The sequence below is a fragment of the Carcharodon carcharias genome, chromosome 13, assembly GCF_017639515.1.
Source record: "Carcharodon carcharias isolate sCarCar2 chromosome 13, sCarCar2.pri, whole genome shotgun sequence".
In the NCBI taxonomy this organism is placed as follows: domain Eukaryota; kingdom Metazoa; phylum Chordata; class Chondrichthyes; order Lamniformes; family Lamnidae; genus Carcharodon; species Carcharodon carcharias.
In genome coordinates this window covers 104625567-104642643 of record NC_054479.1, presented here as the reverse complement: position 1 = coordinate 104642643, position 17077 = coordinate 104625567, and the positions used below count along the sequence as shown (strand labels likewise).

Genomic DNA, 17077 nt, shown 5'->3' with positions numbered 1-17077 from the left:
ACCTGCTGTTTTATGATTTTGCATTTCTAGCTGTTAACCCCTAAAGTCAATGGCCCCAACATTTTAAGTGTATTAGTCTTCAAGCTGCTTGAGTTGCATTTATCCCATTTTCTATAGTTAATTTTTAGTTCTGGGAAGATTTAAGTTATCTCTAAATATTACCATATCACTAGGTATTTTTTATAATAATAGTAACAGTTATTTCTGAGACTTAATTTATGATGCAAATTCAGCAAAGTAGTTCTGGCACGATTTCTTGACCAAAGGGCCGCATGGTCCCACACAGTTAATTACCCATGTCAGTTGCCGTCACTGATTGACAGGCTATCATGCTGAAGTTGATGGCAGCAGTCTTACGTCATGGAGTCAGCAGAAAGATACAGGTTTTCAGCGCATTCCTCTACTATCCATGTTTGTGGGACTTAGCTTTATGGGGAAACATCACTGCGGACATCGATGATTCTTTGAACTATCAGAGAGACTTATCACCTTAATTCCATGAGCACACCTGGAAGATTAATGTTACAATTTTCAGTTCTGTCTTGGATATTCTCTAGGGTAAGGCTCTGCTAATCACTCCCAGTGATTAGCAGCGCCAGTATATTCTGGAATGTTCCCATACAGCCCAATATTTAATTTATACAAAAGCGCAATGTGAGACATGATCTGAATAAATAGCATCTTTTCAATTAAAGGTAAATGTGAGTTCTTCAATCCTTTTGAAGGTGAACTGAAACATCTAGTGAGAGGAGAGCAGATACAAATCATTAATTTGTTTAATTTTATGAGTAGCAAGTGAATGTACTAAGTGACATGTAAGTGAATGTTGCCATGATTCAACTAAATGCAGAATCCTCCAAGAACAAGAAAAATCATAAAACAATTCCACACCAAACTTATTAATGCATTTTCATAACTTGTCTAGCCATTTGATTGTGATTTGCTCTGGGCTTGCATGTGAGTTTCTTCTCACTGGGCCAGGCTTCGTTCCCAGACTTGTGCGACAGTCCTTTTCTCTGTGTAATCACAGAATGCGGAAGAGCTGTCCCTTTGAATTCCTTCCTGTTCAGTAATTTGCTGGTTCACCTGTCACTAAAGCCTGTTGTAACACAATTCAAATATGCCAAACAAATACGGTTTACAATTTAATCCCTTAATTATGTAGGCAGTCTTTGACACATACATTACATCTCAGCTGTAGACATACAGAGAATCAAACAATATTACCCTGTTTTTTCCTGTGTAGAGGCATTACTTTCCTCAATTGTTTCGACTCTGGCTTTACAAATTGTTAAGGAATACTTCATATGCCTCTAGTCAAGCATACTGTCTTGATTGATTCGTTATGGCATGGCAAGAGTTATTATGAACATGACCCCCAGAAATGAGAATGATGTTCCTACCAATATCCAGATGACCAATCTGTTCACCATCTCGGATATAACTAATAAACCTGAACTCGCTGTCCCATCTTCTTATATCTAGGTTGTCTTGTCTATCTCATTTCACAATGTGGGGGCAAAAAAGGCCAACAGACACAAATCTCACATCCTGCAATTCACACCCTGCACTTCAACAGAAGCTAAATAGCACTGTCAGCTAAATTGTACCCTGACACATTTAACCCTAAAGTATCCTGGGAATAAATAGCTCTAATCATTGCACTATTTCTAGCTGTACAAATCCATAAACCATTTGTTAATAAAAATAAATGAAAAACTTTAATCATATGATATTAAATCAAATCCTAATCCAAAGAATATATTCATATGAGAATATCCTAGTGCACTTACCCTTTGGGTTGTGGATCTCAAGAAACCGCCCCCTGCTGTTTAAAAAAGTTAAGTAGGGCCACTTTGTCTTGCTGGCAAATGATCTTGGATGAGACTCTTATTGTCTCCATTTACAGTGGGCCCTGAGCTACAGTATTCCGCAAATTTATTTGTTTAATTTTAATACACATCTCCAACGCCCATTGTTATGACTTCAAGCCTGTGCAAAATCACTTGTTTTCTGAGAGATTTAAAACAACACATTTCCAAATAACTTCAGTGAAGAAGAAATGATCAAAAATGATCATGACTGGTACTTAAGGTCTCATGATCTGGTCTTTATATCACAGAACAATATTTTCAGCTAAAATAGAAAGAACAATAGTATAGGAGTGATAGAGTTTATCTGAGAAGGTGGCAATCCCTTTCTTTTCCAGACTTGAAAAAGGCAGGAGAACTTCATCCAATGACATTTGATTATAAGCTGATACCTAAAGCAAAAAATATTCAAGATAATCACACCATTGCAGCTAATCCGTGTCGTGTTTTCAGGGGGTGCATGCTTCCATATTGCAGTATTGGAATGCCATCAGAAATTTCTTGGGTTAAAGTGATAAAGTTGCAGCAAGCATGCCAATCCTAGCGGTTTCATGAAGTGTCTGTTGTTATAGGATATTTCAGCATGCACATCTCCATCCATATTAGTATATGGATCAGTTCATTAACTTGTACGTTGGGGCCATATGCCTGTGGTCTGTCAGCATAGTAAGGAATTGGAGGTCAGGACAAGTAAACGTTAGAAGTGTTTTCCTGGTATATCAATCGTTATGAAGGGTAGCGAAGCTAACTAACTATCAGGTACATTGCTAAACCTTGGTATGTAGCAAGTGGTATTTTTGACAACACTGCAATGTCTTGGTACATGGAGATGCAGCCCTTCTAGTACATTGGTGTATGAGTCAGGAAATTACACTTTCGACACAACCTGTAGCTATGGTACACAAAGGGCAGATTACTTCACAGTTTAAGTGGAAAATTAGGAAATTTTCTGGACTTGAAGGCATCTGCGCAGTAGACCTATTTGCCTTAACTGGACAGCGATCAATTTCCATGTTTCTGCTCAAGGATGGAGGCTGTGTATTGGATATTGTTTTCATTTCCTGCATGAAATTCCTCTACTTGATCCTATGGATAGTTGACGAGGTATGAGTTTATTGAGCAAATGCTACACTGCCTTTACTGGCCCCATACTCTGATTCCCTGACATTCTGTTAAGAGGCGTTGGCAGGATTCATTGCATTGCAAGAGAGATCAAGTTGCACAGAAGCAGGGGATACATGTAGCATCCAAATCTCAATGTTCAGGTTGATAACTTGTTTGTTCAAAGTTAAAGACTGTTGGATCAGAATCTCCCTGGTGGTTGAAGTAACATTTAATTCCCACAGTATCCATTAATACTGCTGTTAAGACAAAAAGGGAAACATTTATACAGCAGTGTTCTACTAAGTGGCTTTATGTTATCTTGTGTAATCTACGTACCACTAGCAACTGTTGGAACACAAGGCTTTACAGGTCAGATTGCTATTTTAGGCTTTGATGACCCATTTACATTTAGCTTGTTAGCAAATTCTCTCATGGTATTTCATTTTATGCAAGTTAGACAAATTGTGCCCAGTTAGGCTGTCCCTAGTTCCCAATTGGAACATTAATGTGGTACTTCATAAGCTAATGTATTCATTATCCAAATCTTGTTGAACAAGAACATTTTAATTTTATTCAATAAAAAAACTGCACTGTAATTGTTAGATTATTCAAAAATTTAGTGAACTGTAAACCTTTATTATAGGGCAGTAGTGCACTGAATTGGAAGTAGGCTTTTGACTTGGTTACAAATTGTTTTGGAGTTAAGAGGCAGAGTAGGAATGAATAGTGAGATGTGACAAATGATGTTGCCCAAGAACCTGTACTGGGGCCTCTGTTTTTCATCATATTTATATATTAATGACTTGGTGAAGGAATAGAGAGTTGTTTATCTAAGTTTGCAGATGACACTAAGTTATGAGGGACAGTAAGTAGTACAGGAGCAGGATGTTGCAATGGGACAATATTGACTTTTATTTATATAGTGCCTTTAAATAACAAAACATCCCAAGGAGCATTTTTGAACAACATATTAAAACAAGCCAGATGAGATATTAGCTCAGGTGACTAAAGAGGTAGGTTTTTAAGTGTTTCTTAAACAAGTGAAATGAGGTAGAGAAGCAGATAGGTGTAGGGAGGGTAGTCCAGAACTTAGAGCCCAGGCAGCTGAAGGCACGACCACTAGTGGAGTGATTTGGGAGTTCAAGCACACATCATGAAAAGCTGGTAAACAGATACAGAAAGCAATTAAAAAAGCTCATGGAACTTTAGCCTTTATCTAAGGAGAGTAAGTTGTGTCTTGATTGTATTGAGCCTTGGTCAGACCCATCTGGGGTACTGAACACACTGCACCTCAGGAAATATGTGTTGACCTTGATTTGGAGGGGGGAGTGCTCCAAGGTTAAGTTAGTTGAAATTCAGAACTCTCCCATCTCTTTCAATCCCTCTACTGCTTGAGTTGTCAGAGTGCTTGTCTGATATCCAGGCTTGAGTGCACCAGAAAATCTTCAAACTTAGCATGGGTAACACCAAAGCTATCGCTGTCTGTACTTGGAGGCTGTTTGTCAATCTTCCATCCTATTCAACCTTGAGATCAACCTCCAACTCCATATCCCATCCATTACAGAGACTGCCAATTATTAACATCGCCTCCTTCCAACCTGTGTCAGCCCATCTGCTGGTGAAGTCCTCTTCATGCCTTTTTCACTTCAAGACTTAACTGTTCAGGTGTTCTCCTGAACAGCCTCCCATATGCTCCATTAATATCAATTCAACAGCAGCCATTTATATTAATATATAGTCCCTTTAACGTAATAAAACATCTCCAGGCACTGCTCAGGAGCAATCTAAATCAAAATTTGACATGGAGCCACATAAGATTTAAGGTTGATGAAAGGAGTAAGTCTTAAAGAGCTTCTTAAAGGAAGAAAGAGAGGTAGAGAAGCAGAGAGATTTGGGACAGGAATTGCAGAGCTTTGGATCTTGGCACAGTTACCATTGGTAGAGCAGTTAAACTCAGTGATGCTCAAGAGATCAGAATTTGAGGTGCACAGATAACTTGGAAAACTGTGGGACTGGATGAAATTGGAGAAAGGGAGAGTCGAGGCCTTAGAGGAAGTTGGAAATAAAAATAAGAATTTTAAAATCAATACATTGCTTAACTGGGAGTCAGTGTAGGCCAGTGAGGGTGAGTGATTGGGATTTGGCGTGACACGGCAGCAGAGATTTAGGTGACCTGAAGTTTACAGAGAGTAGATTATGGGAGGTCAGCCAGGAGTGCATTGGAATAGTCAAGATGAGGGGCAACAAAGGCTTGGAGTCTGGGAAGAGTGTCCTGCAGTCAGCATAGCGATGAAGCAGTCTGGGAAGAGTGTTCTGCAGTCAGCATCGGGGTGAAGCTGTCTGGGAAGAGTGTCCTGCAGTCAGTTCTTGTTGAAAATAACGAGTGACATCACAAGACAGCACGAAAGAGCGGCAGAGAGATCAGAACCAGCGCGAATGCAGGTAAGCTTCAAAAAGTGATGCTAGCACAAAGGTGAGAGCTGATTGGTGAGTAGTGGGTAAGTGTTTTTCTCCAGTATTTTTCTCCGGTTTAAAAAAGATTAAGCTTAGAAGAGGTAAGGATTCTAGTTTTCATTTAAAGCACATAAATAATTTAACTTTTTTTTACTGTATTTAACTTTAAAGGTTTTTTTTTTCAACTAAAGGCACGGCAGAGCAGCTCAGTCCCATGTTACGTATCATCTGCAACATGTGGGAAGTCCTAGGCGCTCCTTGCACCCTGACCGACCACGTGTGCAGTAAGTACCACCAGCTACAGCTACTTGAGCTCCAGGTTTTGGAGCTTGAGCGGCAGCTGGAGCCACTGAGGTGCATCCGCAAGGCTGAGTGTTTCATAGATAGCATGCTTTTAGACGTGGTCACCCCACAGCTTACAGAAATGCAGACCGAGAGGGAATGGGTGACCAACAGTCAGAAGAAAGGTGTCAGGTAGGTAATCAGGAAATCCCCAGAGTGTATCGCGCTCAAGAACTGTTTCTCTGTGTTGGAAAATGGTGAGAGTGACGGGGCCTCTGGGGAGTGCAGCCACACTCATGGTACTGTGAGTGGCTCAGCTGCATGGGGGGAGGAAAAAGAGGGGAAGAGCAATAGTGGGAGGAGACTCGATAGTAAGGGGAACAGACAAGTGTTTCTGCAGCCGCAGATGTGACTCAAGGATGGTATGTTGCCTCCCTGGTACCAGGGCCAAGGATGTCACTGAATGGCTGCAGGGCATTCTAAAGGCGGAGGGCAAATGGACAGAGATCATGGTACATATTGGTTACCAACGACATAGGTGGAGAGAGGGATGAGGTCCCGCAAGCAGAATTTAGGGAGCTAGGAAACAGATTAAAAAACAAGATCTCAAAGGTAGTAATCTCTGGATTACTTCCGGTTCTATGCGCTAGTGAGAATAGAAATAGGAGGTTAATCCAGATGAATGCTGGAGAGATAATGCAGGAGGGAGGGCTTTAGATCTCTGGGACATTGGGACAGTTTCTGAGGGCGATGGGACCTGTACAAGGCGGACGGGTTGCACCTGAACCGGAATGGGACCAACATCCTTACAGGGACGTTTGCTAGTGCTGATGGGGAGGGTTTAAACTAACTTGGCAGGGGGGTGGGATTCTGAGAGGAGGTTCAGCAGGGGGAGATGCACAGCCAAAATTAGAAGAGAGAGCAAGTGAGCCTGGAAGGCATAGAAATTATCGGCCAGTTAAGGCACAATGGAGGTTGGCAAGGTTGGATGGCATTTATTTTAATGCAGTGAGTCTGACAAATAAGTCAGATGAGTTGAGGGCACAAATTAACACATGGAAGTATGATGTCATTGCTGTCACAAAGACATGATTGAGAGAGGGGCAAGATTGGCAACTCAGTATTCCAGGATATAGGGTCTTCAGGCAAGGCAGGGAAGGAGGTAAAAGAGGATAGGGTATTGCAATATTGATCAAGGAATCAATTACAGCAATAAGAAGGGATGATATCTTAGAAGGCTCATCAAATGAAGCCATATGGGTAGAACTGAAAAACAAAAAAGGAGCAATCACATTGCTGGGAGTATATTATAGGCTCCCAATCAGTCAAAGAAAAATTGAAGAGCAGATATGTAGGCAAATTTTAGATAAGTGTAAAATTAATAGGGTAGTAAAAGTGGGGGATTTCAACTTCCCCAACATTAACTGGGTTAGTCATAGTGTGATAGGTTTAAAGGGAGCAGAATTCTTAAAATGCATCCAGGAGAGCTTTTTAAGCCAGTACGTAGAAGGGCCTACAAGAGAGGGTGCGGTCCTGGACTTAATTTTTGGGAAGGAAGCTGGGCAAATGGTAGAGGTATATCAGTGGAGAAGCGTTTTGCAGATAATGATCATAACTCTGTTAGATTCAAGGTTGTTATGGAAAAGGACAAGGATGGGCCAGAAATCAGAGTTCTAAATTAGGAGAAGGCCGATTTTAATGAGATCAAATATGATTTGGCAAGAGTGGACTGGGAGCAGCTACTTTTAAGTAAATCTGCGTCAGAGCAGTGAGACTCATTCAAGAAGGAAATAGGGAGAGTACAGGGCCAATATATTCCAGTAAAGACAAAGGGTGGGACCAACAAATGCAGGGAACCCTGGATGTCCAGGGATATACAGAATTGGATAAAGGGAAAAAGGGAGGCTTATGGTCGATACCAAGGGCTCAAAACAGTGGAAGCCCTAGAGGAGTATAGAATATATAGGGCGGAAACTTAAAAAGGCAATTAGGAGAGCAAAAAGGGGGCATGAAAAACATTGGCAGGTAAAATAAAGGAAAATCCAAAGTTAATTTACAAGTACATTAAGAGTAAGGGAATAACTAAGGAAAGAGTAGGGCCCATTAAGGACCACAGTGGTGATTTGTGCGTGGAGCCAGAAGACGTAGTTCGGGCTCTAAATGAATACTTTGTGTCAGTTTCACAAGTGAGAAGGACAATGTGGGTATGGAAATCAGGCAGAAGGACTGTGATATAATTAAAGAAATTAGCATAGAAAGGGAAGGAGGTTCTAGGTGGTCTGGCAGGCTTAAAAGTAGATAAATCTCCAGGCCCAGATGAAATGTATCCCAGGCTGTTGAGTGAGGCAAGGGAGGAGTTAGCAGGGGCGCTGGCAATAATTTTCAATACCTCTCTGGCCACAGGAGAGATGCCAGAAGACTGGAGGACAGCCAATGTGGTACCGTTATTCAAGAAGGGAAGTAGGAATAAACCAGGGAACTACAGGCCAGTCAATCTAACATCATTGTTGGGGAAACTATTGGAAGCAATTCTGAGGGACAGAATTTATCTACACTTGGAGAGACAGGAATTAACCAAGGACAGTCAGCATGGTTTTATTAAGGGGAGGTCATGTCTGACCAATTTGATTGAATTTTTCGAAGAGTTGACCAGGTGTGTAGATGAGGGCAATGCATTTGACGTAGTCTACTTGGATTTCAGCAAGGCTTTTGATAAGGTCCCGCATGGGAGACTAATTATGAAGGTAAGAGCCCATGGGATCCAAGGCTATATTGTAAATTGGATCCAGAATTGGCTGAGTGGCAGGAAGCAGAGGGTGATAGTCGAGGGGTGTTTTTGAGACTGGATGCCTGTGTTCAGTGGGGTTCCACAGGAATTGATGTTGGGTCCCTTGCTGTTTGTGGTACATATAAACGATTTAAACTTGAAGGTAGGAGGGTTGATCAGTGAGCTTGCGGATGACACAAAAATTGGTGGGGTGGTAAATAGTGAGGAGGATAGCCTTAGATTACAGGAGGATATAGACGGGCTGGTCAGATGGGCTGATCAGTAGCAAATGGAACTTAATCCGGATATGTGTGAGGTGATGCACTGTGGCAGGACAAACAAGGCACGTGGATACACGATGAATGGTGGGACCCTGAGAAGTACCGAGGATCAGAGGGACCTTGGTGTACATGTCCACCATTCTCTTAAGGTAGCAGGACAGGTAGATAAGGTGGTTAAGAAGGCATATGGGATACTTGCCTTTATTAGAATATAAGAGCAGGGAGGTTATGCTGGAACTGTATAAAATGCTGCTTAGGCCACAACTAGAGTATTGCGTGTGGTTCTGGAATCCGTTTTGTAGGAAGGATGTGATTGCACTAGAGAGAGTGCAGAGGAGATTTACCAGGATGTTGCCTGGGCTGGAGTGTTTTAGTTATGAGGAGAGATTGGATAGACTGGGGTTATTTTCCCTGGAGCAGAGGAGATTGAGGGGGACATGATTAAGGTGGATAAGATTATGAAGGGCATAGATAGGGTAGATAGGAAGGAACTTCTCCCCTTAATGGAGGGATCAATAACCAGGGGGCATAGATTTAAGACAAAAACAGAAACAGCAATACCTGGAAAAACTCAGCAGGTCTGGCAGCATCGGCGGAGGAGAGCACAGTTGACATTTTGAGTCCTCGTGACCCTTCAACAGAACGGTAAGGGACAGGAGGTTTAGAGGGGATGTGAGGAAGAGTTTTTTCACCTAGAGGGTGGTGGAAATCTGTAACTCACTGCCTGAAAGGGTGATAGAGGCAGAAACCCTCATAACATTTAAGAAGTATTTGGATGTGCACTTGCGATGCTATGGCGTACAAGGCTATGGGCCTCGTGCTAGAAAATGGGATTTGAATAGTTAGGTACTTATTTGACCGGCGTAGACTCGATGGGCCAAAGGGACTTTTTCTGTGTTGTACACCCTCTATGACTATGACTCTCTGCTGACAGCTTCAGCAGCAAATGAGCAGGGATGATATGGAGGTGAAAATAAGTGGTCTCAGTATTTCTAATATTTTATTGAAGGAAATTTCTGCTCATCTAGCATTGGATGTTGGGCAAGTAGTTTTATCGCTCAGTGACAGTGGACAATTTCTGACAGGTGATGGCGAGACAGAATTGGGTGTGGTCAGCGTATATGTGAAAATTGACACTTCTTAAATGATGTCACAGAGGGCAACATGTAAATGAGAAATAGGACGGGGGGATAAGGATATTTCTTGTGGGACACCAGAATAACTGTAGGAATGGAGATAGAAGCCCTTGCAACTGGTTCTCTGCCAAAATTAGATAGATAAGAATGGAATCATCTGAGTGTAGTTCCACACAACTGGATGAAGGTGGAGAGATGTTGGAGGATGGAGTGGTCATCCATGCTGATGGTCAAGAAGGTCGAGGAGGGATAGTTTAGTCAGTTGCAAAGGATGTAATTTGTGACTTTGCTAAGGGCTATTTTGTACTGTGGCTGGGATGGAAACCTTAACTTTGTTGCCCATATCATGTTCCTTCACCTTTCACCATGTGTCCATAGACCTCTATTGGCTTCCAGTTCTCGTGATTTCAGATTTAAGAATTCTCATCCTTGCGTTCTAAATCTCTTAATGGCCTTGTCCCACCCTATCCATGTAACTTCCGCCCATCTGTTTCTCTGACTTAATGCTGTTGTGTATCCTCCTGCCTTTCGGCCCACCATTCAGTCACTTAGGCTCTATACTCAGGATGTTCCTCTCTAAACCACTCCACCTCTGCCTTGTTTTTATTCTCCTTAAAGCCCACCTCTTAATTTTATGCTGATTTTTGTTTGTTTATGGAAATCTGTGCTTATTGAAAACAGTGTAATTTTCCTGCTACTGCTTTCCCAGGCAGGAGAACATCAGTAAATTCCCAACATGTGATTTTCCATCCATTGATTTTAAGAAACAGAGAACTTTTTCTCTGGTCTTTTAAAATAAATTTACAAATTAGAACAGCTCAGGAAGAGGTAGGTATTGGTTGATGGACAGGATTGGTAACTGAAAATACAGAAGGACTGCATATGAGCTGGTAATGATGGGAAAATGGTTGTGGGGTGCAGATAGAGAGGCTAGTTTGGGTCCCATTCTCTTAGGACTCTAAGTTCCTTTTTCTCAACAAGGCAATGCCACCCTACTCGCCTGCGTTGCTACCACATCCCAGCCTCAGCCCTCACAACCCCCATCCTAAAAAACCAGTTTCCAAGTCAAGCTGAACCCTCTCTATATTGCAGCAAACCCCTGGATTGTATTCCAGGTTTACTGTTCCAGCACTGTCCTCATTGTGCCTGGATCACGTGACTTCCTTCCTCAGTGATTGCAAAATCTCTCTTCCCAGTGATACTGAATCCCAGGACCTGTGTTACTTGAACTCCCTCAACCATTTCTCTCGATCTGCTCAACCCAGAATCCTATTCCACCACTGTCAGACCACAGACCCTTTTCCCATAACCCCTGGGCCCTCCCACTGCTAATAAACCAGAGTTTCTGGTAACAGTTGGCATAGCACTGTATTTATAAAACTTCAAGTTCACTTTGAGCAATGCCATGGGAGATCTGCAAAAATATATCTGTGCCAATGAGAAAAGGTCAACCGGATTTTGATGTTTAAATAAGCTGTAATTTTCTGCGGCTTCATTCTCATGTTTCTGTGTTGCTTGATTTTACCGCTTACTCCCAAGCAGCCCATCATACTTTCTTTAGCTTCTTCATTAGACAACGGAAATTTTTTGAAGAATGAAGGTAAATTAACTTGTGCAATGTGCTTATTTGAACTATGAAAAATATCAGCCATTATTTTAAAAAAGAAAGTCATGGATATGACATTTTGTGTAAGAATCATTGCCCTTAACATTAAAAAGTGGTGGTAAATGAATGTTTACATCTTGCCAAGTTAAAACTTTCTTATTGCATAGCAAAACTTTCAGCTAGTATATACCTGCTTCTTTAGAGCTGCTTGTTCAGTTTTATTGAAACAATGACTGTTCATCTTCTCAGGTTCTTACATTGATGATGCCTCAGTCATTAGTCTTAAAGAAGCTTCTATTGATCAGAGTCCAGCAGAAAGTGCTAATGGGGCATTTGGGGCTGAGGATTGTGGGAGAGTGTCACCAGATGTCTACAGCGCTGGATCTCAAAGTGTGGAGGAGTCCCCTGGAGATTTGGTAAACATGGGCAAGCTTCTGATTTTGCAGCATTTTTCTGGTAGAGAATTTTGTTAGCAGTTAAATGTTAAGATGTCAGGTACAGGTACAAGCAAGGCAAAATAAGTTTTCAGGAAAATGAAGGAAAGCCATGTTCTATCATTCTTGTGGATATTGAAGTAGAGTTTATTTTTTCCTGAAGCAGAACACAACTGGAAGTATTTTTAGCTGGTCTGTCATGTCATCTTACATTTCTTTCTGAACCATGACCTCCATTTCACTGTGAGTTTCTACTTTTCAACTTATCTCTCTCTTCCTTTCCTTTCCAATGTTTGTTTTTTTCAGCTTGCCTTGTCAATCCATCTGTTCACAAACATGAGCCAAATTAATTGAGTATAACTTTGAAATAGCCTCTTCAAAAAATCTCTTTGCATGTACTTCTTCTGTAGTCATGTCTCGCTCTGCTCAGGCAAGTTTGTCCTATATTTCCCCCAACGCACATTACCCAGCCAAGAATTTGTGCAAGCAGCTGATTCTTGGTCATCTACATATGCAGTACTTCAACTGACCACTGCTGCATTTATAAGCACATACTGGATGATTCTGCCTTTGTTTTATTTTTTAATGCTATTTTCAATTCTAAAGATCTGGAGTTCAAGCCACCCAGGCTAATTAAAATATCCTGAAGGCACCAAACAGAGTTGTTGCCAGTATAACATTAGCAAGTTCAAATTCCAATTTGAATATATTCAGATGTTTATTTCCAATTCAAACTTGATCATTTTAGCTGAAAATTTCTGAGATTAACTGATGATTTCTGATTAAATGCTTTTTATCATATTTTGCAATAAAGTAAATCCAACTAGAATCACATAAAATTACAGTGACGGAGATAAGAAAATCGAGGTGTTTTAACCCAATGCACTTTTTAAACAGGAACAGTTTAGCAGAATGATCCTCCGATAGAAAACATCAATTTCCTTCTGTAAGACTCCCTAAACTGAAATAGTACTATTAACACCCATCCAGCCACATGTGCAATCACTGCAGTAGCCTCATGCAATCTTTGTCAAAAAACTTCACTTGTGTTTGGATGCCAGTGAGAAGAGTTCTGTGCATTATTCTAAGCTTTATAACCCAGAAGACTTTTTTTTTGACAGGTGTCAGTGATGATTTTCAGTGTGTTTGGTATTAATTGTGCGATTGATGTGAAGGGTGAGGACACAGCAGTGTGTCTCCAAGTAAATCAAGTCATACCAAAGCAGCTTGGAAATGTCAGTGTTCGACAGTACCTTAGCAACAATAGCATGGGTATGTACCCAGATTTCTTTATGATTTCAAATCTTAAGCTTACTTTGTGTTCCTTTTTCAGGAAACATTATTGAATTGAAATATCTATTTTTTTAAAATGCTCAAAGTGGCTGAAATAACTTACACAAAGTGTGCAATTGACAGGGAATTTGTAAGAAGTACTTGAGTATTTTTATTTTTCAGCTTTCTCATGCCCTGAATATTCAGAATTACAGGGGCATGTTTTTTTTATTTGGGTACTGGAACAATGAGAGCATGCATTGCAATCAGATTTCTGTCCCGTTCCTGCGTTATGTTCAAGTCTGCCAGAATTAGTTTGCGAAGATTTGCCAATTCTCAGCCTGCATCATTAGCTAGAGCTTCATACAATATTCCAAGCTTATTCCTTTATTAGCATACTCCTTGGAAACTCCATGCCAAAGACAGAGAGGTCAGAGTGGAATGGACAGTTAGCCTACATTGGTAATCCATAAATATCTCACACTCATTGTGTTGGATATCTGGCATTGTCCCTCTTCTCTGGTTGTTAAAGGAGGGAGAGAAAATAGGAACAGGAACACTCACTGACAGGTTTTTAAACAGAAGTTGGAAGAAGGGTAGCTGAAGTTATTTTGGTTGGGTCAAGCAAGATAACCCAGTGATTTATTTTGTCTTATTATACATAGTTTGGTAGACCCCAGTGGTGTGGATCACACAGCAAGTCATATACCAATAGGGAATCCCTGCACAAAGCATCACCATAGTCCTTCTCTGCTCCCAGTGGCTCTGATGCAGCTATCCTCCATTATCATCACCTGTCTGAGAAAATGGCAGTGAAGGTTAAGATTTAAATTAAATTTGATAAGGCCAGAATAGTGTAAAACATCTCATAGAAAGCTGAGGTGCCTCTCCTTGTGCTTGTGTTAGAACAGTGCATCAGGTGGCTCCCAGTTACATCTCCTTTAAGGCAACAATAAAACAAAATAGATTTCAACAGACCCAGGTAAAGCACACAATACCTAGACAGTGATATTCACAGTGAATTTTCTAAGCTTTGGTTCCTGTAGGGAGCAACTTGATGCCCAGAGGCTGGAGGCTTTTCACATTTGTTAGATCTTAGATTGCCTTCCCCCTTACACATAACCTCATCTCCTTTACACATGCTTCTCCCTTTTTAATGTAAATTCCATTGTTCCAAATTTCTTTGCAACTTTACTTTTCTCATAATATAAATCTTACATAGTACTCATATTGTCAGTAACCTTTGTGAAAAATAAACACACTCTTTGACTTAACTTCTTATGACCAGGTGTAACAACCTACCATCTCTTTGAAATTCAAACTACTCAAATTTATCTAAAAATGCAAATGTTTCTCACACTTCACTTTCTAAAACTTCAGCCATATTTATGTATTTAGCATTTCAAACCTAGCTTCCCTTTTGGTAACTCAAAAGCTCCAGACCAGCTGTCTGCAATTTGCGCACGCACACACACACACACACACACACACACACACACACACACACATATTCACACAGAGAAACTAATCCAAACCCCACTATTAACCCACCTTTACAATAAATCACAATAATATTATGAAAATTATTATATTATCATGACACCGTCCAGTACAGCTCTTCTACCTTCCTTTGGTATGTGATTGACTAGTGGTACTTTGGAATGCAGTCAAGAGGGAGTGGCCCCGGGAGTGCTTAACATTGACTGCTGACCCCATGAAGTCTCATGGCATCAGGTTAAACGTGGACAAGCAAACCTCCTGTTGATTACCACCAGCTTCCCTCACTCGGCTGTTGAATCAGCACGCCTCCATGTTGAACATCACTTGAGGAAGCATAAAGTACAGCATGGGCACAGCATGTATTCTAGGTCGGAGAATTTCAACATCCATCACCAAGAGTGGCTTGGTGGCACTACTACTTACTGAAATTGCCAAGTCCCAAAGGATGTAGCTTCCAGAGTGAGAGGATCAATGCGAGGTGAAGACCTATTTGACTTCCTCCTCACCAGTCTACTTCTTGCAGATGCATCTGTCCATGACAGTATAAGTGGCAGTGACTATCTTGTGGTACTTGTGGAAATGAAATCCCACCTTTGCACTGAGAACATTCTTCACTGTATTGTGTAGTACTACTACTATGCTAAGCGGGATAGATTCAGAACAGATTAAGCAGCTCAAAACTGGGCATCTATGAGGTGCTGCGGGCCATCAGCAGCAGAAAAATTGTATTCCATCACAATCTATGACCTCATGAACTCTCCCATTGCCTACAAGCTAGGTGATCAACTCTGGGTCAATGAGGAGTCAAGAAGAACATGCCAGGTGCAGCACCCGGCGTACCTGAAAATGAGGTGCTGACCTGGTGAAGCTGCAACACAGTGTTAGAAGAAGCATGTTCTAGACAGAACCAAGTCCGCAACTAACAAAACAAATTACAGCTCTGCAGTTCTGCCACATCCAACCATAAGTTGTTGCAGACATGTAAACAAAAACAGGATAGGGAGGTTTCATGAATATGCCTATCCTCAACAATGATGGAAAAGACTACTATAAATCTACCTACTCCCATAGTTATCTTGATTACATTTCCTCTTACCCCACTTCCTGTAAGGAATCTATAGCGTTCGCCCAGATTTTTCATCTCTCCATTTTAATTTAATAATGCATGAGATGTAGGTGTCGTTGGCAAGGCCAGAATTTATTGCCCATTTCTAATTGCCCTTAAAATGGTGGCATTGTGGCGCCATCTTGAACCACTGTAATTTGTATGGCAAAGGTACTCCCACAGTGCAGCTGGGTAGGAAGTTGCAGGATTTTGACCCAATGGCTATGTGGAAACGGTGATATATTTCCATATCAGGATAGATTATCTACCCAGCACTTCAGCTGAAGATGATTGCGAAATGGACCATGTGATTGCAAGGGTGGAAATTGGAAGTAACGCTAATGGTGTTTTCCAGTTTGGAGTGAGAGCAAGAAGCAGCAAGGATATGATCATCAATGTATCAGGAAAAGAGATGAGTGAGAGGATCCAAGTAGGATTGAAACAAAGAATGCTCTATGTATCTCAAAGGCGGGCAAAACTTGGACCCGTACAGGTTCCAGAGCAACACCTTTTATTTGGAGGAAGTGAGTGGAGTCAAAGCGGAAGTTGTTCAATGTGAGAACAAGTTCAACCAGTTCGAGAAGTGAGGTGGTGGTGCTATAGATTCGTCTACAATTTGTTAAAATAGAGTTTTCCTATGTAATTCTGGCATTTAACTTATTCAATAAAACAAAAAGTGCTGGAAATACTTAAGTCTGGTAACGTCTGTGTAGAGAGACACTGAGTTAATACTTTGAGTCAAATATGACTCCTTTTCAGAATTGAAGAATGTTAACTTTAACTTTGTTTCTATCTCCAGAGATGCTGCCAGATCTGCTGAGTATTTCCAGCACTTTCTGTTTTTATTTCAGATTTCCAGCATCTGTAGTATTTTGCTTTTATTTTACTTTAACTTCATTTCTGTTTTCCAGTATATTGGCTTAAAAATTGTATATCTGCTCAGGTATATAAAATCTGAAGAATTGATATTCTGAGGATTTTCCTAGCTAAGATTATTTGAGAATTTCTTTCCAAGGGCATTGGAAATGAGGGAAGATGCTAATTTGACCACTGGGACATAGTCCTGACAAGAAAAGATAGAGTAGTTCTGCTAGTGTGAAAGATATTACATGAAGGAAAAGAAAGACTTGAATTTATATAGTGGTTTTCATAGCTACCTTGCGTCTTAAAGTGCTTTACAGTTAATGAAGTACTTTTGAAGTGTAGTCACTGTTGTGACATAGGAAAACATGAAACTTACTTGTAACGCTCAACTATAATTTCTT

The 17077-nt window shown here is 40.8% G+C and overlaps 1 protein-coding gene across 5 annotated transcripts in view; it reads left to right on the top strand.

The window, feature by feature from the left end:
* The window catches only part of uhrf1bp1l (UHRF1 binding protein 1-like), a 134759-nt gene that overhangs the window by 90792 nt on the left and 26890 nt on the right, over positions 1 to 17077 (top strand). For 4 of the 5 annotated variants that reach the window (XM_041202591.1, XM_041202593.1, XM_041202592.1 and 1 more), the window contains 2 exons: positions 11751 to 11917; positions 13057 to 13207. In XM_041202591.1, the coding sequence (XP_041058525.1) occupies positions 11751 to 11917; positions 13057 to 13207 (318 nt within the window). The remainder of the gene's footprint in view (positions 1 to 11750; positions 11918 to 13056; positions 13208 to 17077) is intronic. The other variant, XM_041202595.1, reaches the window with a different exon arrangement.